Source organism: Neoarius graeffei, chromosome 16, assembly GCF_027579695.1.
Source record: "Neoarius graeffei isolate fNeoGra1 chromosome 16, fNeoGra1.pri, whole genome shotgun sequence".
NCBI classification, from domain to species: Eukaryota; Metazoa; Chordata; class Actinopteri; order Siluriformes; family Ariidae; genus Neoarius; species Neoarius graeffei.
The window spans coordinates 26,857,224-26,882,794 of NC_083584.1; the positions used below are offsets into that span (position 1 = coordinate 26,857,224).

Sequence of the window (25,571 nt, forward strand, 5' to 3'; positions counted from 1 at the left end):
AGGTGACCAAAGCGGACCAAATCAGGTGACCAAAGCGGAAATACAGTCATATGACCGAGACACATCCTCAGCGGTAATGTAAAATCTGTGTGTGAAGGTGAATAAAATCCTGTGAATGAGGATGTTTTATTGTCCTCTCACGGGTTTGTCATACGGATGTTCATTTGTGTCTGAATATCTTGCTGATCGAGTTGCAGTGAAGTCGCTCCACACTCCTCCTCCGCGCCTGTCGGGTTAAAGATGCTGCTGCTGTTGTGCGCAGTGAGCTGCGCGCTGGTCTGCGCGGAGCCCTACAAGCCCGACTGGAGAAGCCTGGACGCCAGACCGCTGCCCAAATGGTACGACGAGGCCAAGTTCGGGGTGTTCGTCCACTGGGGCTTGTTTTCAGTACCGGCTTTCGGCAGCGAGTGGTTCTGGTGGAACTGGCAGGGTGCGCTGGAGGTCAAGTACATCCAGTTCATGCTGGAGAACTATCCTCCCGGATTCACGTACGCAGAGTTCGCGCCGCACTTTAACGCGCAGTTCTTCCAGCCGGAAGAGTGGGCGGAAGTGTTCGAGGCTTCCGGTGCCAAGTGAGTAAGTCATCAATTTGAGGTGCACGTGCTTATACTTTTAATATAAAAGACAGTAGTTATATTTCCTTGCTTTTTCATCGCATCCCAGAAACTAAAAGGTACAAAACTGTCCCACTCGCCGTCAGGGTGATGTTTATAACTTTAGTCTTCATGTTTCAGCGCGCAGCAGCATCAGGATTATTGTACAGAGTCTCTTTATGCAAATTACGCATCGTCTAATTTAAATCTCTATTTGCATATTTAACAAAGTCTATTAGAGCGGCAGCTACAATTATCGACACCTTAACGATCTTTTGGCCATTGCAAAAGTAGAAAAGACTTTCAACGAGTTGATTCCTGATTGCTTAGCGTATCGGATCACGCGACACCGGTTGATCCGCGGTTATCGGCACCCCGTTGGTCCGCGGTTATCGGCATCCAGATTATTTATTTAAAAAAAATCAGTATGTGGTATTAACAAAACAATTGTTATTTAAAATTTGTTTCATAGACTTGTACTTGGTACAAAATATATTTTATAGAAATATATGGATGTCGGTGCTTACGTAACTGAGGAAGTAATTCCAATGTTTGTAAACAAATGAACTGATAATGTTTAACCCGTCAGAAAATCTTTTTGTTTCACTTTCTAAGTACAACCCCGATTCCAAAAAAGTTGGGACAAAGTACAAATTGTAAATAAAAACGGAATGCAATGATGTGGAAGTTTCAAAATTCCATATTTTATTCAGAATAGAACATAGATGACATATATCAAATGTTTAAACTGAGAAAATGTCTCATTTAAAGAGAAAAATTAGGTGATTTTAAATTTCATGACAACAACACATCTCAAAAAAGTTGGGACAAGGCCATGTTTCCCACTGTGAGACATCCCCTTTTCTCTTTACAACAGTCTGTAAACGTCTGGGGACTGAGGAGACAAGTTGCTCAAGTTTAGGGATAGGAATGTTAACCCATTCTTGTCTAATGTAGGATTCTAGTTGCTCAACTGTCTTAGGTCTTTTTTGTCGTATCTTCCGTTTTATGATGCTCCAAATGTTTTCTATGGGTGAAAGATCTGTACTGCAGGCTGGCCAGTTCAGTACCCGGACCCTTCTTCTACGCAGCCATGATGCTGTAATTGATGCAGTATGTGGTTTGGCATTGTCATGTTGGAAAATGCAAGGTCTTCCCTGAAAGAGACGTCGTCTGGATGGGAGCATATGTTGCTCTAGAACCTGGATATACCTTTCAGCATTGATAGTGTCTTTCCAGATGTGTAAGCTGCCCATGCCACACGCACTAATGCAACCCCATACCATCAGAGATGCAGGCTTCTGAACTGAGCGCTGATAACAACTTGGGTCGTCCTTCTCCTCTTTAGTCCGAATGACACGGCATCCCTGATTTCCATAAAGAACTTCAAGTTTTGATTCGTCTGACCACAGAACAGTTTTCCACTTTGCCACAGTCCATTTTAAATGAGCCTTGGCCCAGAGAAGACGTCTGCGCTTCTGGATCATGTTTAGATACGGCTTCATCTTTGAACTATAGAGTTTTAGCTGGCAACGGCGGATGGCACAGTGAATTGTGTTCACAGATAATGTTCTCTGGAAATATTCCTGAGCCCGTTTTGTGATTTCCAATACAGAAGCATGCCTGTATGTGATGCAGTGCCGTCTAAGGGCCCGAAGATCACGGGCACCCAGTATGGTTTTCCGGCCTTGACCCTTACGCACAGAGATTCTTCCAGATTCTCTGAGTCTTTTGATGATATTATGCACTGTAGATGATGATATGTTCAAACTCTTTGCAATTTTACACTGTCGAACTCCTTTCTGATATTGTTCCACTATTTGTCGGTGCAGAATTAGGGGGATTGGTGATCCTCTTCCCATCTTTACTTCTGAGAGCCGCTGCCACTCCAAGATGCTCTTTTTATACCCAGTCATGTTAATGACCTATTGCCAATTGACCTAATGAGTTGCAATTTGGTCTTCCAGCTGTTCCTTTTTTGTACCTTTAACTTTTCCAGCCTCTTATTGCCCCGTCCCAACTTTTTTGAGATGTGTTGCTGTCATGAAATTTCAAATGAGCCAATATTTGGCATGAAATTTCAAAATGTCTCACTTTCGACATTTGATATGTTGTCTATGTTCTATTGTGAAAACTAGGGCTGGGTATCACCAGATACCTCACGATACGATACTATGGCGATATTTTGCCCACGATAACGATAATATCACGGTACAGCGATTCTGCGATAATCGATATATTGCAAGAAATTTCAACCACATCACAATATGTGTGTCACTGAAGAAAATCAGAATTTATTGACCACTGTAAAATTACATTTCACATACATAACTACACACTCTTGCCAGACATATATTTAGGATGCAGTGCAAAGCACTGCAACTATTGTTCTTCTACGTGTTTCTTCTTCTTCCTCCTACGCAAATTTCGATTTCGAATAACTCAATAACCGTACGTCGCACACAGACAAACAGTATATCAAAACGTGCGGCTCGATCGGACTCGCTATGCTATTACTTTTCTCTACAGAATATGATTTTTTCGCGACATAGTCACGAAAAAATCGTCAAAAAAAACCCCATTCATTTCTATGGAATTAATTGGAAAAAAAAGCACTTTTTCAACGTTTTTCAAACGTCCGCTGCTCTGGCATGCTTTAACCTAGAGACGTGATTCAAACTCTGAAACGTAGGAAAACTTCTCCTCTGTGGATCTGGCATTCAACTTTTCTGCTAGGTTCTACACTTTCGGATCAGTCCCGGCTCAACCATCATGTGGGTTCTGGGAGAAAATCCAGCTTTTGAATGGGTGTCTATTGCGTTACACACCAGTGAAGCTCGTTAACTTAGAGTGGAGAGAGGTTGAAAATAAAGCTCAAACTTTCTCGCTTAAACTGTGTTTTCAGCCACAAATTTCACTCTACAGACATGATTTTCTCAAAAGTAGTAGTAAAACTTGTCCTGATTCACACAATGTGTCTACCTAAACGATAGGATTTACAGTTTTTGAATGACAAGCGTCAAACTAAGGACAGGGCAGCTGACAGGCCTCATTGACACCCATTATAAACGTGAGAGAAAAGTCACTCATTTTTAAATTGCTCTAGTGTCGTTATTTTTAACACTACAGACAAAAAAATACATCATTTTATTCAGGAGACCCTTCTAGCGCTCACTGTGAAAGAATTTTGTGAATAGCTGCTTCCGTTGTCGAGTTATTTGTCATTGTTCGAGGCCTGGTCCTTCGTAAAACACAGCACAAAATTCAAGACCTTGTGTGTCTTAGCTCATTGACACCCATTATAAACGTGACAGAAAAGTCAGTCATTTTTAAGTCGGTCTACTGTCCTCATTTTTAAGACTACAGACAAAAAATTACATCAGTTTATTCAGGAGACCCTTCTAGCGCTCACTGTGAAAGAATTTTGTGAATAGCTGCTTTCGGTGTCGAGTTATTTGTCATTGTTCGAGGCCTGATCCTGAGCAAAAATCAGCCAAAAATTGACAAGATTATGTGTCACTCTGTGCTTTCTCAGGCCCGTCGCCATGCCGACTGGGAGCAGTGAGTGATGGGGGGGGGGGCTGCTGTCTCAATCACACACATAATCATTGCATTGAAACATCATTGCGGGTCACGCATTCACGGCCAGCAAACATGCGTGACCGAATTGCTTCGCGCACTGCATCCTCTCACAATTTCCCCCGGGGAATTGTCCGGTCTAGTTGTCTCTATTCTACTGCTGGCAAAACCAAGAGTTGCTTCACTACAACATACAGAAAATTCCCATTTCTGTGCTAGTATTATCAACTTTTCTGTAAGCATGGACACATCAGTGCTGCTTAACAAGCAGAATCAAATCGTTTTATGAAAACTTAAAACTTGCACTGCAGACTGCACATTTCAGTGCTAACACTATTATCAATTTGTTCTTTGTAAACTTGAGAACATATACCTGAGAACATTTAACTTGTGCTTATTTTGCAGGAACAACACATTGTCTGAAACACATTGAAAAGTGCAGTGGGCATCTTAATTGGAGCATCTTAATTTAATTGGAGCAAAACGGGTTTTGCAAAGTGCATTCTCTTTGTCCAGCTCACTGTTTTGTTTTTTTTTCTCCTTTCCTTTGGAATCCAAAGTGCCTCCAAACATCTGCCTTAAATTTCGGCGGCGTCTCTAGGTTTATGTTAACAGCCATGCTTGCCTGTATTTTTTCCTCACTGCAACCGCCGGGGAAAAAAGAGAAGACGAAGAGTGCCTTGCAGTGAGGTAGCGGCACAGCGACACCTCGCGGAGCGGAGGTGCGGAAGTCGTACTGGATTTACAACCCGTCTGAAACATGATTTTATTATTTGAAAAAATATCGATATTCAAATTTTGAGTATCGATATTGAATCGGAAGACAAAGTATCGCGATATATCGCCGTATCGATATTCTTGCACACCCCTAGTGAAAACAATATCAGTTTTTGAGATTTGTAAATTATTGCATTCTGTTTTTATTTACAATTTGTACTTTGTCCCAACTTTTTTGGAATTGGGGTTGTATTTTTGTAGATCACATTTTGTTAATCGCTCGTTGTTGTTTGTATTAATTTCTAGTTTTGTAGTTTACCAGTAAATGTCAACAGGCAATTGACATTGTAATCACATGAAAATCCAGGTCAAAGGTCGCATGTCAATCCTTGAACCAAAATATAAAATGTCGACTGATATTCTAGCATGTGGTAGATATTTACAACAAACTTCTAGCTATATATGTATTTTCTGAATGGAATAGAAAAATCTGAATATTTCAAGCATGTAAGTTTTTATTTGCTAGGAATTTAATTCTGATCTAGTTCTGTTTATTGCAGTAGGGTTCCAAATACTCTATAAACATTCCATTCTGTTATGAATGAGAAAATAAATTATCATAAATCATGGGATTTATTTTTATAGTACTTCAATGTTACACAAAGATCGATCCATAACAGTTGTAAATGTCACTTAATTCCACAGGGTGTCGATGATGGTGGACACCGGTGAAAGCGATTGCTATTATCGACACCTCACGTGATTCTCAAACGCGTGTTTAGATACAAAATGGCGACAGTCAAATGAAAGAGTAAGAAACAAATTAGGTTTTGAAGAGATCATGAAATATCGGTGAATCTGATAAGTAAAAACATGTCCATGATCTTTCCACCATGCTTACCTGTGATAACGTCCAGGTTTTCCTCAACTTGCTGATGGTGCTGAAAAAAAATTCCATCTCCAGTAACGAGCTGTGTCATCAGACGACAAGATCAAAGGGTGAGGCGGGTCTTCCAGTTGATCACTTAAAGGAACAGTCCACCGTACTTCCATAATGAAATATGTTCTTCTCTGAATTGAGACGAGCTGATCCGTACCTCTCCGAGCTTTGTGCGACCTCCCAGTCAGTCAGACGCGCTGTCACTCCTGTTAGCAATGTAGCTAGGCTCAGCATGGCCAATGGTATTTTTTGGGGCTGTAGTTAGATGCGACCAAACTCTTCCGCGTTTTTCCTGTTTACATAGGTTTATATGACCAGTGACATGAAACAAAGTTCAGTTACACAAATTGAAACGTAGCGATTTTCTATGCTATGGAAAGTCCGTACTATAATGACAGGCGTGCTAACACCTTCTGCGCGCTTCGGCAGCGCATTGATACCTTCACTCCTGTTTTTTTTTTTTTTCTCTCCCCCGCCCCCCCAACTTCCGTCAATACAACCAACTATTATTGACCACAGCACTGATGTTTCCAGTCACATTGGCTGTGTACTGACGGAAGTCAGGGGGGCGGGGGAGGGGGGAAAACAGGAGTGAAGGTATCAATGCGCTGTTGAAGCGCGCAGAAGGTGTTAGTACGCCTGTCATTATAGTGCGGACTTTCCATAGCATAGAAAATCGCCACGTTTCAATTTGTGTAACTGAACTTTGTTTCATGTCACTGGTCATATAAACCTATGTAAACAGGAAAAACGCGGAAGAGTTTGGTCGCATCTAACTACAGCCCCAAAAAATACCATTGGCCATGCTGAGCCTAGCTACATTGCTAACAGGAGTGACAGCGCGTCTGACTGACTGGGAGATCGCACAAAGCTCGGAGAGGTACGGATCAGCTCATCTCAATTCAGAGAAGAACATATTTCATTATGGAAGTACGGTGGACTGTTCCTTTAAGCGATAATAACTGTTGTAACTGAAACTCGCCTTTTGCAAAATTTGGTTTTTATTGGTAAATCTGAAAAGTTGTTGACAGTCCATAATTATCGACAATTGTAGCCGCCGCTCTAGTCTAATCTTTTCATGTTGTTAGAATTAAAATATTTATTTCAAGAACACACAGTGGAATATAGTGTATTTATTGTTTAATCAAGAACATGCTGTGCGCTGTGATGTTTTTTACACACATACCAGAAGACCTGCCGTTTTGGAGATGCTCTGACGCTCTCGTCTAACCACCACAGTTTGGCCCTCCTCAAAGCCACCTTTTTTGCCCATTTTTCCTGCTTCCAACACATCAACTTCAAGAACTAACTGTTCTGCTGTCTAAGGCTGTGGTCGCGCTGTAGCTTGTGATGCTTTGTGATGGGTTATCGAGCTTCGGGAAATATTCCCAAACCCATCTGCAAGTATTCGTCGCTTAGTTTGCTAATGAAAACATCACCACCAAATTTCAGTGCATGCATTGAAATTTTTCATGACGTTTTTGGCCACTCAAGAGGTGGAGAGACACACACACACACACACACACACACACACACAAAAACCTCACTAAGCTCAGAGAACATTTGCTGTGCATCGCACAATTGGTGGTGATGCTACCAATTTTTCATCACCAATTGCCATCAATTGTGCGATGCACTGCAAATGTTCTCCGAGCTTTGCGAGGTTTTTTTTTTTTTTTTCTGTGTGTGTGTGTCTTTCCCCTTTCAAACCAGGGGCGTGGCCAAATTGATTGTCACGTGTGGCTCCTCCCCTGTTTCAAATAACACACCCTGTCAGAACTTTTAAGATGTCTTATGAAAGAAGATCGAACGCTTCATGTCTTGCTCAGGCTACATGAAGAGTTGTAAATGAGGAAGCCATGGCCTAATAGTTAGAGAAGCAGCTTTGGGATCAAAATGTCACTGGTTCAATTTCCTGGACCAACAGGAATGGCTGAAGTGCCCTTGAGCAAGGCACCTAACCCCAGGCTGCTCTGGGTGTGTTGCATGTCGCTCTGGATAAGAATGTCTGTCTGCTAAATGCCTGTAATGTAATAGTTGAGTATCAGAAACGATGGAGCAGCTATAAAGCCAAAGCATTAATATCACTATGTTGGAATTTTGTTTTTGCACCACAGAACAAATACATTATATCACACACTGTCTCTAACACATCACATTCCTTTAGGACACACCTGTTCTGTTTTGGTTCAGGTGTTTTAGAGCAATGAAAAATATGCAAGCAAACACCAGGACCAATTCAATGAACTATAATAATCCTAGCTTCTTTGTTTGTTTGTTTCTGAACTTGTTATGCCACATAGGTATGTTGTTTTTACCGCGAAACACCATGAAGGTTTCACTAACTGGGGATCACCGACATCATGGAACTGGAACTCAGTTGATAACGGGCCTCACAAGGACCTTGTTGGGGAGCTGGGGACTGCCGTTCGGAAAAGGTGTGTATATTCTTTTATACCAGTAGGTCAGTTGCACTTAAAATAGCGGCAACTGCAAAGTTTTTATATTAATATGCTTTTTCTAATAAGTTATCGTTTCTAGAGTAACAACTCCGTCATAGGTACTTGTATGGTAGAGATGCCACATAAACAGATTAAAATGTGCACAGTTGTTGATGTGGTAATTTTTTGGAGGAGCTGTTTATTTAGCATTAGTCTTCAGGATCACCACGAGTTGGCTTAGTGGTTAGCATGTCCGCCTCTCGATCGGGAGATCGCGAGTCCATCAAAGACCATCATAAAAATGGTACCTACTGCCGTCTGGCAAGGCACGCTGCAATACAGATGCGAGTAGGGAGTCAAACTCTTGTGGTTACCAGAGGACTAGCCCCCACTGTAACCCTAGCTATGTAATAGGCGAGAGGCCGAGAGCTATCGAAACGGAGATCGGCACCACCCTATGGAACGGGAAGGACTTTAGACTTCAGTATCAGTGCTTTGTAATAGGGATGTCCCGATCAGGTTTTTTTGCCCTCCGATCCGATACCGATCATTTGATTTTGAGTATCTGCCGATACCGAGTCCCGATCCGATACTTCTTATAATCCATAAAAAATAAAGACGAGGAAAGAAACGGATCCAGGATGTTCCTCATTTTTTATTTAACACCTTATTTTAACATCCAACAACTCCGTTAGCAAACAGAGCACTTACGTGAGGCAGTTTGAACAATAAATAACAAATTTAAAAAAATAACCTTAAAATACCTGGCAGGAATGTAAACAAATTAAAAAAAAATAAAGTGCCACAGTGCCAGTAATTTGCTTTTAAGAACGCATCTCACAGTGGTGTACAGTAATTTCAATTAAGGAAATGAACGTTTTTCTTGATGAAAACAAGCATTTCTACCCTTTCAGGTTTGAGCCCGCTTCTTTTGTCATCCAACGGAAAAAAAAAAAGGATCTCATTCTTTGCTTTCCGCTTCGAACTGCTTCCGTGTTCAACTTTGCCGGCAACAGGCAGCCAATAACCAATAGCGTCTCCGCTACAAAGTGATGTCATGCCGCACGCGTTGGTGTTGCTGTGTTGAGACAAGAGGTCTGGTCTCACTCTGTGCCAACGCATAGCTATTGATGTGTTAAAAATGAGAATATATTACATAGATATATATCCGATCTCTGATCGGGAGGCAATGCCCGATTCCGATCGAGTCTGAAACCATGTGATCGGGCCCGATTTCCGATCACGTGATCGGATCGGGACATCCCTACTTTGTAACAAAGGTAAAGCTGTAACGTCTGGTTTTCTGACACAGGAAAGTCTTCAGGACGGAGAGATTTGCAGTTTGTGGGGTTTTTTTTTCCTTTAACATGACCATCTGCATTTTTGTTTTTGACTAAAACAAAAGGCAGGTGAAGAAATTCCTGTTTATAGCTGCAGTAATGTAAGTGATAACAGGAACTAAGTTCTTTTGCAGATGCAACATTTAATTATAATAAGGCTGTCAGTCGGTTAAAATATTTAATCACATTATTATCCATAGTTAACTTGCGATTAATTGCAAATGAAGCACTTTTTTTTTTAATCTGTTCTAAATCTACCTTAAAGGGACGTGTTTAAATTTTGGGGGAGTGGACAGGTGTGCTTGCCTTTTTTTTTTTTTAATGCAAATGTATGTAGCCGGGTCAGGAAGGATAAGGCTGGACACAGCAAAAATTATTTTTGTGGATATTTTATTCCCCGGCTGCATTTAAAAAAAAAAAAAAAAAGTAGCGTTAACTTTTATAATTTTGAGGGTTTAGCACAATTCAGTGTGAAGAAAACAATATAATCTTTTCCTCTAGTTTTGTACTTAACTTCCAGCCTCAGACTATGCAATAAACTAAACTAACTCGGTGATGTGGACTCTGGACAACAGTAGTGGCTATCTTTTTAAATAAAGAAAATAAAAATACCAAACCCAAATAAATACATGATAAAAATGTTTTCCGGTAAAATGCAGTAATTCACTGGTAAATATACAGAACATTCATGAGCAAAAGCTGCATTTATAAACATGTTTACATCACTTACAAATTTCTCAGAATAAAACTCTCTCAGTAGTGGTTAGTGCTGTGGCCTCACAGCAAGAAGGTCCTGGGTTCGAGCCCCGTGGCCGGCGAGGGCCTTTCTGTGCGGAGTTTACATGTTCTCCCCGTGTCCGCGTGGGTTTCCTCCGGGTGCTCCGGTTTCCCCCACAGTCCAAAGACATGCAGGTTAGGTTAACTGGTGACTCTAAATTGACCGTAGGTGTGAATGTGAGTGTGAATGGTTGTCTGTGTCTATGTGTCAGCCCTGTGATGACCTGGCGACTTGTCCAGGGTGTACCCCGCCTTTCGCCCATAGTCAGCTGGGATAGGCTCCAGCTTGCCTGCGACCCTGTAGAAGGATAAAGCGGCTACAGATAATGAGATGAGATGAAAACTCTCTCACTTCAGTGTACAGCCTGTGCGTTTACTACACACACACACACACACACACACCTGGACCTTAACACGTTGTCTTTTCTCCCCTCTGGACCATCAAAAGCATATAAAAATATACACATTTTATGTAAACAGTCAGAATGCAACAATATAAGTTGATTCTGTACATAAGTACACTTTATCACGATTTACGCTGATCAGCTACTCGCTACGTCGCTTGCTCACGCTACATCACTGTAAACAGACAAAATAAGTAATAAATAAACAAATCATTAGCATGGGTAAAATGCTGAAAAGTAATAACACACTTCTGGTATTGGAAATAAATCAGCTTCTGGATGGTAACAGTAATTCTGCTTCATGTCCGGGCATATGACTTCAGTTGATGAATTTCTGATAACCACATACCCTGTCATGTTTAATTCCTTCCATACTGGGTATACTGACCTTGACGACATGTTTATGAATACTTCCTGTAGGTCTCTGCACTATGGACTATACCATTCCTTGTATGAATGGTTCAATCCGCTGTATCTAAAAGATAAGAAGTCAGGCTTTAAGACCCAGGAATTTGTTTATCGCAAAGTCTTTCCAGAGCTCATTGACCTTGTCAAAAGGTAAGCTGGAGCAGTCACACACACTCCTCACGTCTTTTAAAATGACTGTAAAATACTAAAACCCACCTTTTTAAACAAAGCTCTAAGATACAGTAGGATTCTGCATGCTTTGGTTGATTGTTCAAGCAGAGTTTTATGAGCTGATGATATTTTCAGGTATAAACCAGAGCTGATCTGGTCAGACGGGGATTGGGAAGCCCCTGACACTTACTGGAATGCGACGGAATTTTTAGCCTGGCTTTATAACGACAGTCCAGTGAAGGTGGGAAACGTAGGCTGTGTAGGATGTACAGTAATTTTGTGCATAATCTGCAGAACTATTTTTCATTTTAATTAAATTTAAACTGGATCGTTATCTTTTAACTGTGTTTCTGCAGGATGTAATTGTGGTGAATGACAGATGGGGGATCGGAACATACTGTAAACATGGAGGTTACTTCAACTGTGCTGATAAGTTCACTCCATCCACCTTACCCAAGCACAAATGGGAGAAATGTAATTCAATAGACACGTACTCCTGGGGTTATCGCAGGAACATGAGGCTCGATGATTTGATGGATTTGCCCGCCATTATAAAGGTGAAATATGTTTCCATCTAATAATAAATGGAATAAATAGAATAATCTGAAAATAAATGGATTTTTAGAGAACGTTATTTAAAGCTGTACTGCCTTTCAGATTGTTCAAGTGTAGGTCATAAAAAGATCCCCCCCGACACCCAATTATTCTTGTTCAGCAGACCGAAAGCTACTGAATTCAAATCACAGACTTCCAATTTTATTATTTTTTTTTTAAATAAATCGAACGATTAAAAGGGAACTGAAGGGACATTTTTTTATTATCAAAATTCTATTTATCTCATTTTATAAAATGTAGGAATGCATTTTTGATAGCTATTTTGTCACTGCTATAGCAAGTTCCGAGTGTTTGAAATATGCTCTGAAATATATCGGTCCATATGTCAAAGCAGTGGCCGTAAATGAGATTCGCTGAGACCTGTGCGAGACTTCGTAGGGCAGGAGTAAAACGTACAGCGGAAGTCAAAGTGACCAGCATTGTCAAAAGACGCGTGCGCCCTTTTTCAAATGCTGACGTAATCAAGCCAGAAGTTTTCCCTGTGTCCGAAATCACTCCCTACTCACTATATAGGGCACTATATAGTGGGAATGCCATTTTGTAGTGCTGTCCGAGACCTTAGTGAGGATTATGTGGGAAATGCGCGCAGTATAATATGTATTTATCACAAAAACACATGCATGTATTTATTATTTTGAAAAAACCCCAGCCGCCTGATCTGGCATGTTTTAATTGTGCGACAGTAATCAGATTCACGGACTAGTCCTTATCCTGTCGTCTTTCCAACTCTCTTCTCTGCTCCCTGTTGGTTCAAAGTCATATGGAATAATCTCAATCACTGATGAAGCTGGCAATTAATCTAAATTGGAATGATATGGCGATCTGGCCGCTGTGTAAACAGTTTTCAAAATGGCGGCGCTGACACGTCACGTTTGAAGTCTGGCACAAATCTCATGAAGATCGCGCGGATAAGCGACGCCTGCCGTGGCCCATACGAACTACATTCAACATGGCTAAAAACCGAAAAGGCCGATAAGTGTAATATAATATGCCAGTACGAGTCACGATATAAGGTTAATAAAACCGGAAACGTTATTGAATAACACGTTAATTAAGAAATAAAGCAAGTGTAAAAATGACTTCAGTTCCCCTTTAATGAATTTAGAGCCACATGGCCTTAAATTCTCCGCTATTTTTTTCCTGCTTCACCATGACCCAAAACAAGATACTACATCATACATCACATGGTGGGCTTTCCCTGTTCACACAAGGCATTGTGGGATACAAATTTGAAACAGGAGAGAAAAATGGAGGACGTGAGTGTGCGAATGAAACGTGAAAGACCGACTACAGTAACGGAAAGCAAGAAGAAAAGATGTTATGTTGTGAAGGAAAGGAAATGCAGGACCAAACTAATAAATATCGGCGGTCAGCGAGCACCTCGGTGTGATCAGCTGTTTGTTTAGCAACAGAATGATGGAACTGTCAGTGCACGGTCAAGGTAAACCCGCGCATGCACACACAGACGTAAAGCAAGTGATTTTGTGCACATTATTTGCTCAGGATTCCCCTCAAATTAAATAACTTCCCAGCCACAGAATGGCCTGGATTTATTTTTTTTAAGATATTACAGAAATAAACATGTATCACAATGACCAAATTTCAGAGAACTAAATTTCACCGATTTTATGAAATTGAAAGGCCATCTACTTTTAACAAAGAAAACATAATCAACTAGAGACATGTGCAGGTCTGAGCTCAGCCTTTGTCTGACTGGGAGATAGAAGCTATGGTACATAAATAGAAAAAATAGCCTGCTCAGAAATATGTCAACGCCAGGATCTGAACTGACATTGCAAAATCTGTTTACTGGACATTGCTCTAGATTGCTCGGCCACGGAGGATTGCATTGTGAAATGAGGTTACAGTCGTGCTTGAAAGTTTGTGAAACCTTTTAGAATTTTCTATATTTCTGCATAAATATGACTTAAAACAACATCAGATTTTCACACAAGTCCTAAAAGTAGATAAAGAGAACCCAGTTAAACAAATGAGACAAAAATATTATACTTGGTCATTTATTTATTGAGGAAAATGATCCAATATGACACATCTGTGAGTGGCAAAATTATGTAGCAGTTAATTTGAAGGTGAAATTAGAGTCAGATGTTTTCAATCAATGGGATGACAATCAGGTGTGAGTGGGCACCCTGTTTTATTTAAAGAACAGGGATCTATCAAAGTCTGATCTTCACAACACGTTTGTGGAAGTGTATCATAGCACGAACAAAGGAGTTTTCTGAGGACCTCAGAAAAAATATTGTTGATACTCATCAGGCTGGAAAAGGTTACAAAACCATCTGTAAAGAGTTTGGACTCCACCAATCCACAGTCAGACAGATTGTGTACAAATGGAGGAAATTCAAGACCATTGTTACCCTCCCCAGGAGTGGTTGACCAACAAAGATCACTCCAAGAGCAAGGCATGTAATAGTCGGCGAGGTCACAAAGGACCCCAGGGTAACTTCTAAGCAACTGAAGGCCTCTCTCACATTGGCTAATGTTAATGTTCATGAGTCCACCATCAGGAGAACACTGAACAACAGTGGTGTGCATGGCAGGGTTGCAAGGAGAAAGCCACTGCTCTCCAAAAAGAACATTGCTGCTCGTCTGCAGTTTGCTAGAGATCACGTGGACAAGCCGGAAGGCTATTGGAAAAATGTTTTGTGGATGGATGAGACCAAAATAGAACTTTTTGGTTTAAATGAGAAGCGTTATATTTGGAGAAAGGAAAACACTGCATTCCAGCATAAGAACCTTATCCCATCTGTGAAACATGGTGGTGGTAGTATCATGGTTTGGGCTGGTTTTGCTGCATCTGGGCCAGGACGGCTTGCCATCATTGATGGAACAATGAATTCTGAATTATACCAGCGAATTCTAAAGGAAAATGTCAGGACATCTGTCCATGAACTGAATCTCAAGAGAAGGTGGGTCATGCAGCAAGACAACGACCCTAAGCACACAAGTCGTTCTACCAAAGAATGGTTAAAGAAGAATAAAGTTAATGTTTTGGAATGGCCAAATCAAAGTCCTGACCTTAATCCAATCGAAATGTTGTGGAAGGACCTGAAGCGAGCAGTTCATGTGAGGAAACCCACCAACATCCCAGAGTTGAAGCTGTTCTGTACGGAGGAACGGGCTAAAATTCCTCCAAGCCGGTGTGCAGGACTGATCAACAGTTACCGCAAACATTTAGTTGCAGTTATTGCTGCACAAGGGGGTCACACCAGATACTGAAAGCAAAGGTTCACATACTTTTGCCACTCACAGATATGTAATATTGGATCGTTTTCCTCAATAAATAAATGACCAAGTATAATATTTTTGTCTCATTTGTTTAACTGGGTTCTCTTTATCTACTTTTAGGACTTGTGTGAAAATCTGATGATGTTTTAGGTCATATTTATGCAGAAATATAGAAAATTCTAAAGGGTTCACAAACTTTCAAGCACCACTGTATAAATCAGAAACACAATCCCGTATAAACAAAATACTGCATTCACAATCCAGATGTGTTCAGACGTTAATGTTTTTCCAGGTAGTGTTGTTTTAATCTGTGTGCCCTCTGTAGGAGTCAGTGTTGTATTCGAGTCACTAAACCTCAAAATGAAAAGATTGTAAAAGGAATAAAACACTTCAGGACATGCTGTTCTAGGAAAATAATCAACTTCACGGTCTGGCCATAACACTCTTCCTATACCAGTATGCCCCGATGTGTGTTTGTGTGTTTTTGTTTTTCCCCCATATCGAAGACTGTGGTAGTGCATTTCCTCATCCTGCTTTTCTCCACTACAGGATCTCGTCTTCACCGTGGCTTATGGAGGAAACTACCTGCTGAATGTCGGACCGACGTCAGATGGCATGATCCCGACCGTGTTTGAGGAGCGTCTCCGAGGTATTGGCGCCTGGCTGAAGGTTAATGGTGAGGCCATCTACGCCACCACACCATGGAGAGTTCAGGCTGAGAATGCCACTGTGCCAGTCTGGTGAGGGTTTTTTTTTTTTTTTTTTTTTTTTTTTTTTTCTCTTCCCCTTCTGACTTTCTTGTGTTTAAATACATAAGTGTGCTGTAATGATAGATTGTGTTGGTGCAGTATGCTGTCCAAGAAAGAGAGACTAGATTTGTGGAGGGCCTGTAAAAACCGAAAACACATCATAAATGTATCACATCCAGTCAGCTCTGTATGGGTCGCACAGCGGCGCACCTTCAGTAAGACTCCTTCAGCTCCTCTGTAGCAAGGAACGGTGCAGGAGGTGGTTCTTACCAACAGCAGTCCTCCTGTACAGCAGTTTATCGTTGTCAGGACAATACAGTATTGTGTACTAGAGCCTGTTTCTACACTGTAAAAACAAAAATGTTTGGAAAACTCAAATTATCAAGGCAGCATGACGCAAGAGGTTTTTGACACGTTTTTCTTACCTTTTGATTACTGTTGTTGACTTTTACTAAGGTTTACAAGTTTAGACAAAATTCCAAGGACTTGCATTGCATCCAATTTTGGCGACACGGTTCAGTTTCTGGCTCAGATCCCACCCAGACACGGAAATGCCGTAGCCATGAGCTCTGCAGTCGTTTCCATCAAAGAAAATAAGTCTGCTGTAATTTCAGCTCAAATTGTTAGAGTACGCAGAACCATGGCCTCACTTTTTGTTTATAAATGCCTTGAGACCTCAAGAATTGAATAGGAATAGTTTTAAGCGTTAACAATAAATCTAATATAGTAATTTTTACGATTAAAATGATTCATATAGGTAGCGGTCTGAGTGAATGACTGACATCTGTGATGTCACAGCAGGAAGTCTATCGGTCTCATCGCTATTTGCGCTATACTAAAAAACAGAGCTGACTGCAAGTCCGATCCTCCATTTTGAGCTAATTTATCGCCATGCCACGTAGATGTGTTGCTGGCGGGTGCAGCAACACGACAGAAGGTGGATTTATGTTGCATTCATGGCCCAAGAATGTTCAAACTGCAAAGATTTGGATGTGTTTTGCGAGCAATTCACGGGCACATTGGGCGTCTACGAAGTGGTCTCTCTTCTGCTCTGCACGTTTTACTGAGGGCTTGTACAAGACCTCTGATCTGTTGAGGAGCATTGGCTATAAGCCCGTATTGAAAGAGAGTGCAGTACCAACAATTAAAGAAAAAGAAAACTACAAGAAAAGGAAAGTAAGTTCAGTTGCACTAGTTCTCCCGGAGTGCGAGCCGAGGGTTGTTGCTAAAACCCGGGACGGAACGTGACATGTTATTGCTTGGGCAGTGACCTCCCTGCGGTTGTTGCTAAAACCGGTGATGTCCTGGATTTTAGTAATTGCCTGAGCCAAGCAGTAATGGCGGCGTACTCCGTATGGAGAAAATGGAGAATGAGTGGGCCAGCCGTCTGGTTTCTCCACTGGATATGCTTGCCTCAGCAGCAATATCCTGCCCTTGCGTGGAAGAAGCAAATGAACTGAGAACTGAACGAACAACTGAAAGTCAGATTGTTTTGAAACAATCGGCCACAAGAAGCGAGAACGCAGACGGGTAAGCTGCGACTCTCGTTTGGATACAAAACAAAAACAACTACACTCGTTGTTTACCTGCATTTAGATTAATACATGTAATCTATATACATTGTACATGGCTCAGGTGGATAAGGCGCCATACCATAAATCCGAGAACCCAGGTTCGATTCCGACCTGAGGTCATTTCCCAATCCCTCCCCATCTCTCTCTCCCACTCATTTCCTGTCTCTACACTGTCCTATCCAATAAAGGTGAAAAAAGCCCCCAAAAAAATCTTTAAAAAAAAAGGTTGACCCATCCATCAAAAGGTAAGTACGTCTTGACTCCTCTCGACTCAAGGACCCAATGATCCAAGAAGCCTACAAATGTGCTATCACCAACCGATACAGCACCCTAGCTTCGGATGCAACGTCGGACTGGCAGCACTTCAAATCTGAAGTCTACAAAGCGGCTAAGGAAATAATAGGCAGGAGCAGACCCTCCTTCAAACAACCATGGATCTCACAAGAGATCCTTGACATTATCGACCGCCGCTGAGCTGCGCGCCTTCGCTGGGAGAAGACTGAGTATCGCTGTCTCAACGGAGTTCGCAACACAGCTATCCGTCAGGACCGCGAGAAGTACTGGATCGAACAAGCGGCTAAGTTAGAAGCTGCAGCAGAGCGGAACGACCAAAAGCAAATCTACAGTCGTCTTCGCCAAGCCAAGGCTGGCCCTCAACAACGCAGCTTCCTTATCAAAGACAACGCCGGTAACAACATCTCCACAGAAGTTGACTGTATTAACCGCTGGAAGGAATACTTTAGCCAGCTGTTAAACCATCCTCCAGTTCCTGAGGATCCCACACTGGCCGAGGTTGTCAATGTGACTGATGCCACAAACCCCGATTGCCCCACTACTCCCTTTACCCCAGATGAGGTGAAGGCCTCTCTGAGGAAACTGAAGAACAAGAAGGCCCCTGGCATCTGTAACATCACAGCCAAGATGCTGGAGGCGGCCATATGACCCAGTGGCTCACTCAGATGATAAACCACGTGTAGATCCTACAAAAGCTCCCTGACTACTGGAGACGGGGTATCATCTTACCATTCTGGAAAAGGAAGGGAGACCAGCTGGTATGCAGCAATCACGGGCCATTTATCATTTTCGTTTCACTTCACAATTATGTGCTACTCTGTGTTGGTCTATCACATAAAATCTCAATAAAAAAACTTTTAAGTTCGTGGTTGTAAGGTGGAAAAATGTGAAAAAGTTCAAGGGGTATGAATACTTTTTCAAGGCACTGTACGTCCTTGATGTTCTGGTTTTGAAAACTTTCGTGAGATCAATCTTCTTTTGGCTGCTCCCGATTAGGGATCGCCACAGCAGATCTTTCGTCTCCATTGCTCCCTGTCTTCCGCATCCTTCTCGACCACACCTGCCACTTTCATGTCCTCTCTCACCACATCCATGTATCTCCTCTTTGGCCTTCCTCGTTTTCGTGTGCCTGGCAGCTCCATCCTCAACATTCTCCTTCCAACATGCTCTGCATCTCTTCTCAGGATGTGCCCATACCATCTCATTCTCATTTCTCTTAGCTTAATTCCCAAGCTCTCCACATGTGCTGTCCCTCTGATGTGCTCGTTCCTTATCCTGTCCAACCTCCCATCGCAAACCTTAACATCCTCAACTCCGTCACCTCCAACTTTGCCTCCTGTCTCTTCGTTAAGGGTACGGTCTCCAATCCATACATCACAGCTGGTCTCACTACTGTCTTATACATCTTACCTTTCACTTTTGCTCGTTTGTGAGATCAATAATTACTAGTAATTATTTTTACAGTGCAGAATAAGGGTCACATTTTTCCCTGGGTTACATTCTGCTTCAGTCCTAAAACTGTTGACGAGTGTGTTTTTGCATCTCCCAAACATGCTTTAGGATTATGGGGGTCTCTATTTATTTATTTATTTATTTAATTGCAGTATTTCTAATTATTGTTTTCCTGTTTCTCTATTCACAGGTACACTGCCAAAGGCTCGACCGTGTATGCCATCTTCCATACCAGACCAACGAAGTACTCATTCCAGCTCTTCTCTCCTGTAACCTTCGACAACACTGTGGTATGTATCACTGAAGCCTTTTGAAAAATAATGTTACAGTATTTAATAAGGCTACATGATAACAGCTAAAATGATTCACAGGTTTTTTTATATTTTCAATTATTTATTAAAATTATCGAAAATTAGTTGCAGATGTCTATTTTGCCAACAGAAAACATTTTTTCTTTCACATTCTATAACAAGCCGATATTTATTTCTTTAAATATCTAAATTAAAATCCGACTGCTCTGTATGCATGTAATGTTTGCCTTTAAAAGATGCATTAAATAAAGATCACCTGGCTGTAAATATTTAAATAAATAAAGCGAGATTGTATGCAGTTATAGGTTCAGCATAACTTGGTCATCTTTAGTGAGGCCTTATAAAATAGTAAATAAAGGACTGCGGTCTTGACGTGTTTGGGAACATTGTCAGAGGTCACACACTAATAGGAGTAGAGAACAGAGTCCGTGGAAACCAATAACTGGAACTAAACTTTGGTTAGGATTGTATTAATCTTTAATTTTGAAAATGTGAGAAATGATTGATTTTGTTTTATTCCCGGATCGTCCTTTGGTTATCAAACACGCACGCTACAAGGTTTGCCCATAAAACAAACAAAAAAAACCACACGCTGTCAAATTAAGCTCTCAAATCATTTACAGACAAAAATACAGTAAATAGCCCTGTTCCATAATCCAGAGGTGGACAGTAACGAAGTTTATTTTTTTCGCGGTGCGGTTTCCATCAAATCCTGCGCTCTGATTGGCTGGCAAGTGGGTCCGTATCCTACGGTACGAACCCCGGTTACGGAGTTCTGGCAACTCGCTCGTTCACAACAACAAAAAACATAGTAGCATTTTTTGTCAACATTTTATCTTTTTTTTTTTTTTTTTTTTTTTTTTTTTATAAGATTTATAAGATTATCAAAAATCTTACAAATTTTTGCCAGCATTTCTCAGGAGAATAGCATTAATTTTACATCATGGATAGCGATAACGACAGTCTTCACAGCGAAAGTGAGTTTTACTACCCTGAGGAAGACAAAATTAAATAAAACATTTCAGGAGAAAGCTAAAAACCTCTAACTTGCTAACGCCAAGCAAAAACATGGCTGAATCCTGAATGACTCAATTTTGTATAAATAGGGGACTACATAGGCGGCATAATGTAGTTTTTTTTTTTGTTTTTGTTTTGTTTTGTTTTTTCCTGCCATGGAAGTGCACTTGTATACTGAGGAGGAAGCAATTTGCATTACAGCCATGAATGAGGATTCAAAATGGCAGCTTTTCCCTTTCGGGCGCTCTCGTTTTCTGTTAGAATTTGGTAAAGAAAAAAATTAATATATTATTTACCAGCTTAAGGTCGGTCCGTATGGTGAAATACCGTGACCTCGACCTTTAATACTGACCTCGGCCCAGAGGGCCTAGCTCAGTAATTTCAAGACCTCAGTCACGATACGGACCTCCCAGCTGTTGTTTTTTTTTTTTTTTTTTTTTTTTTTTTTTTTGAGTATCTGTACTTTACTCAAGGAGTAATTTTTTGGCAGCTTATGACTTTTAACTTCAGTACATTTCAAAGACAAATATCGTACCTTTCACTCCACTACATTTCTATCAAGGTCCTCGTTCCTATGACGCGGCTTTGAAAGTGGATGTTTTTTCTTTTCTAAAACGTGATTTGTGTTTTTCGCAGGTGACACTGAGACAGCCTGTCAGTAATCACGGGTCACGTCTCATCCCTAGACTAGATAAAATCAAGTTCAGTGATTTTTCTCTGCAGCATTATTTGAACACAATCAGTTGATGGCAGAATGGAAGAAGACAGTTCTTCTGGAGAATGCACGCACTCATGGCTATATCTAGAACCCATGTTTCAGTTTTCTAAAAGGATTAAAGATTCGTTTCATTTTAAGTGTTGCTTTGTTTGCCTAAAACGAACAACATCACGGCCTGCAAAAACTCGTCGTCCAACCTGCAGAAGCATATTGAGGGATGTAAATGTTTTATTCCAAGAGAAAGATTGTAGTGAAGTTGTCTGTGCTTTTAGAGCTCGCGATAACGTTGCAATAGCTGTGCAGTCTGGTTAGTCAAAGGGCTTTCTATGGATTTGCCCGCCAAGTTGCCATCGTGTTGTCCACGGCTAACGTTAACACACAGCTAGTTAACTTGGACACTGTTAGTTAGCAGGTAAAAACGGAGTTACGCTAACATGAATAATGTTAACTTATCTGAAGTCCTTTCAGAAATGTTTTAGCATAATTTTGCCAAATAAACAAAATGTAGAAATCTTTATTTTCTAGTAACGTTAGCTACTCAATATGATTTTGAGTTTGAAAAGGGTTTGCTAGCATGTCAGGTGGAGCTTCACTGACTAGCTAGCTTAACGTTAAACCACCATGATTCCACAGCACGTGTTCATTTTGTGAATTTGTGTGGGCATGAGTTCATTGGCTTATCAGGTTTTTACACAGTGTCTATAAAGCATTTTCACCCAACAGGATGTCATACCTACAGGATCTGGAGTCATATGTGTTCCATGTTTAATAGCTATGATTTTAAATTTGGACATCTTTGACAAGTAGGTTGTATGGGATACGACTGGTTTTTGAACACCGCACACCACAGGATAATATGGGATGATGATCATTTAAAACCAGCCTAAAATCAAGACACCTTTCGAGATCACTAGTCGAGGAAAATCAGCATCACAGTCTGCTGTTTAATTCTGCACTGTTGGTTCAGGTGTACTCGTCAGTATTGTGATTTAATTAATTCATTAAGGAAGCTAGAACCTGTAGTGAAACGACAATGAATTCTTGGGTTTCACGTTACGTCACATCCACCTCATTAATTATTCAAAACTTTAGCTGGTGGTCAACGAAAGCTCAGTTGACAAAGCGTTTGTACGGAGAAGGTGCATTGCTCGGATGAAAAATGCCTTACGCTTGCGTTGTTTGTTTAAGGTTGTTCGAATCGATCAAACCATGAAACTGATAAAAGTTTCTTCAGGGTTCCCCGTGAACTAATAAAAAAGGGTGAACAAACATAGGATTTCACAAAAAGACGATGAGAAAGGTGGCTTTTGAACCTCTCACTGAAATCGAAGGGAGCCGAGTCGAAGCATGCCTGAGCTTGCAGTGATCACTTGGTGAAAGGTTTGTATCTCCCTCTCAGCTACATCGTTAGTGTTTTCCAAGTACTTTTCTTGCTATGTGTCATTTATTTTACGGTACTTTTTTTAGTCACGAAGCGCTAAAGTCCCTAGCTGTTTCTTTGTTTACTCCTCATAAAGTCCATATGCATGAAGGTCGCGACAAAATTCTTACCCAGCCATACAGTTACAATGCGCCGTGATCACTTCTCCGTCTTGTTTAACTGAGATCCAGGTCTTTAAAGGGGTTTCTGATCATCTTTGTGAATGATTTACCTGAGAGATAAGAGCCAACACAAGTGAGAATCAAGCGAATTGTTGTTTGTTTACACTTGCAGCGCTTCGTTATAAAGATGCAAATGAAAAGCTTAAAGAAACTTACACGGGCAAAAACAATACAGGATTCATTCGGCAGCGACTTGATACCGAGGTCCTTTATCCAGCCACATACAAAAAAAAAAAAAAGTTGTAAGCCTCCATACTCTTCCACGCTTTCATCTGTTTTGTGGTGTAGAAGGACGTCTGCAACACCAGATAGTTTGAGATGTCAGGGAACTCAACTGAAGGGTAGTTTTCGAGATTGTATGACATCTTTCTTTCCCAGACTGTAGGGGTCGATTCCATTGCACATAGCAATCTTCTGAATATGTCTAAAGCAAGCAGTGGCTTCTAGATTATGAGCGTACTCTGATAACTTATCGCTAGTTGTTTGTACTACGGCAGCTGTTTTGGTTTGCTTGACCACCAGCTGTTTTACCGGAAGTGAAATCGCTAAGAAAAGTTACGTAAGTGAAACCCAAGAATTATGCAGCTCTAGTTTATAATGCATGTAAAAAGTGCATTCCAGACAAACTGTAATATGTTTTGGTGCTTAATTTGTGTAGGTGACTCTGTTGGGAAGCTCTGAGCCTTTAAAGTGGGCTCCTCTGCATTCATCAGGACTGCTCCTGCTGCTGCCTGAGCTGCCGTCCAGTGCTGCTGGGGCGTGGGCCATCAAACTGGATGGAGTGGCTTAATAGTCTGTGTAAGATGGTTTTTACACAAGACTGGATCTTGCCTTAATGTTTTGCCTTAACTTTTTTTAAATTGATTATCAAGAAATTTTTAATGTTTTTAAAATGATTTTATAAATACACTGTATACAAATCACTGTATTACAATCTATGCTGAATAAATTTTCTGTTCATTTGTAAAACTGACTGCATTATTTTATTTACAGCGGTGCTCGAAAGTTTGTGAACCCTTTAGAATTTTCTATATTTCTGCATAAATATGACCTAAAACATCATCAGATTTCCACACAAGTCCTAAAAGTAGATAAAGAGAACCCAGTTAAACAAATGAGACAAAAATATTATACTTGGTCATTTATTTATTGAGAAATGATCCAATATTCCATATCTGTGAGTGGCAAAAGTATGTGAACCTCTAGGATTAACAGTTAATTTGAAGGTGAAATTAGAGTCAGGCGTTTTCGATCAATGGGATGACAATCAGGTGTGAGTGGGCACCCTGTTTTATTTAAAGAACAGGGATCTATCAAAGTCTGATCTTCACAACACATGTTTGTGGAAGTGGGATCATGGCACAAACAAAGGAGATTTCTGAGGACCTTAGAAAAAGCGTTGTTGATGCTCATCAGGCTGGAAAAGGTTACAAAACCATCTGTAAAGAGTTTGGACTCCACCAATCCACAGTCAGACAGATTGTGTACAAATGGAGGAAATTCAAGACCATTGTTACCCTCCCCAGGAGTGGTCGACCAACAAGGATCACTCCAAGAGCAAGGCGTGTAATAGTCGGCAAGGTCACAAAGGACCCCAGGGTAACTTCTAAGCAACTGAAGGCCTCTCTCACATTGGCTAATGTTCATGAGTCCACCATCAGGAGAACACTGAACAACAATGGTGTGCATGGCAGGGTTGCAAGGAGATAGCCACTGCTCTCCAAAAAGAACATAGCAAACTGCAGACAAGCAGCAAAAGATCACATGGACAAGCCAGAAGGCTATTGGAAAAATGTTTTGTGGATGGATGAGACCAAAATATAACTTTTTGGTTTAAATGAGAAGCATTATGTTTGGAGAAAGGAAAAAGCTGCATTCCAGCATAAGAACCTTATCCCATCTGTGAAACATGGTGGTGGTAGTATCATGGTTTGGGCCTGTTTTGCTGCATCTGGGCCAGGATGGCTTGCCATCATTGATGGACCAGTGAATTCTGAATTATACCAGCGAATTCTAAAGGAAAATGTCAGGACATCTGTCCATGAACTGAATCTCAAGAGAAGGTGGGTCATGCAGCAAGACAACGACCCTAAACACACAAGTCGTTCTACCAAAGAATGGTTAAAAAAGAATAAAGTTAATGTTTTGGAATGGCCAAGTCAAAGTCCTGACCTTAATCCAATTGAAATGTTGTGGAAGGACCTGAAGTGAACAGTTCATGTGAGGAAACCCACCAGCATCCCAGAGTTGAAGCTGTTCTGTACGGAGGAATGGGCTAAAATTCCTCCAAGCCGGTGTGCAGGACTGATCAACAGTTACCGGAAACATTTAGTTGCAGTTATTGCTGTACAAGGGGGTCACACCAGATACTGAAAGCAAAGGTTCTCGTACTTTTGCCACTCACAGATATGTAATATTAGATCGTTTTCCTCAATAAATAAATGGCCAAGTGTAATATTTTTGTCTCATTTGTTTAACTGGGTTCTGTTTATCTACTTTTGGGACTTGTGTGAAAATCTGATGTTGTTTTAGGTCATATTTATGCAGAAATATAGAAAATTCTAAAGGGTTCACAAACTTTCAAGCACCACTGTATATGGAATTGTTCATCACCTTATTT

The 25,571-nt window shown here is 40.9% G+C and overlaps 1 protein-coding gene across 1 annotated transcript; it reads left to right on the forward strand.

Annotated features, from left to right (window-relative positions):
• The first annotated feature begins 21 nt into the window (after positions 1-21).
• On the forward strand, positions 22-23,920 carry fuca1.2 (alpha-L-fucosidase 1, tandem duplicate 2). The gene is made up of 8 exons (XM_060942716.1): positions 22-572; positions 8,133-8,267; positions 11,212-11,349; positions 11,506-11,611; positions 11,727-11,927; positions 15,784-15,974; positions 19,494-19,593; positions 23,610-23,920. The coding sequence occupies exons 1-8, from the start codon at positions 241-243 to the stop codon at positions 23,739-23,741; spliced, it is 1,335 nt and encodes a 444-aa protein (XP_060798699.1). The 5' UTR covers positions 22-240; the 3' UTR covers positions 23,742-23,920.
• The last annotated feature ends 1,651 nt before the right edge of the window (positions 23,921-25,571 follow it).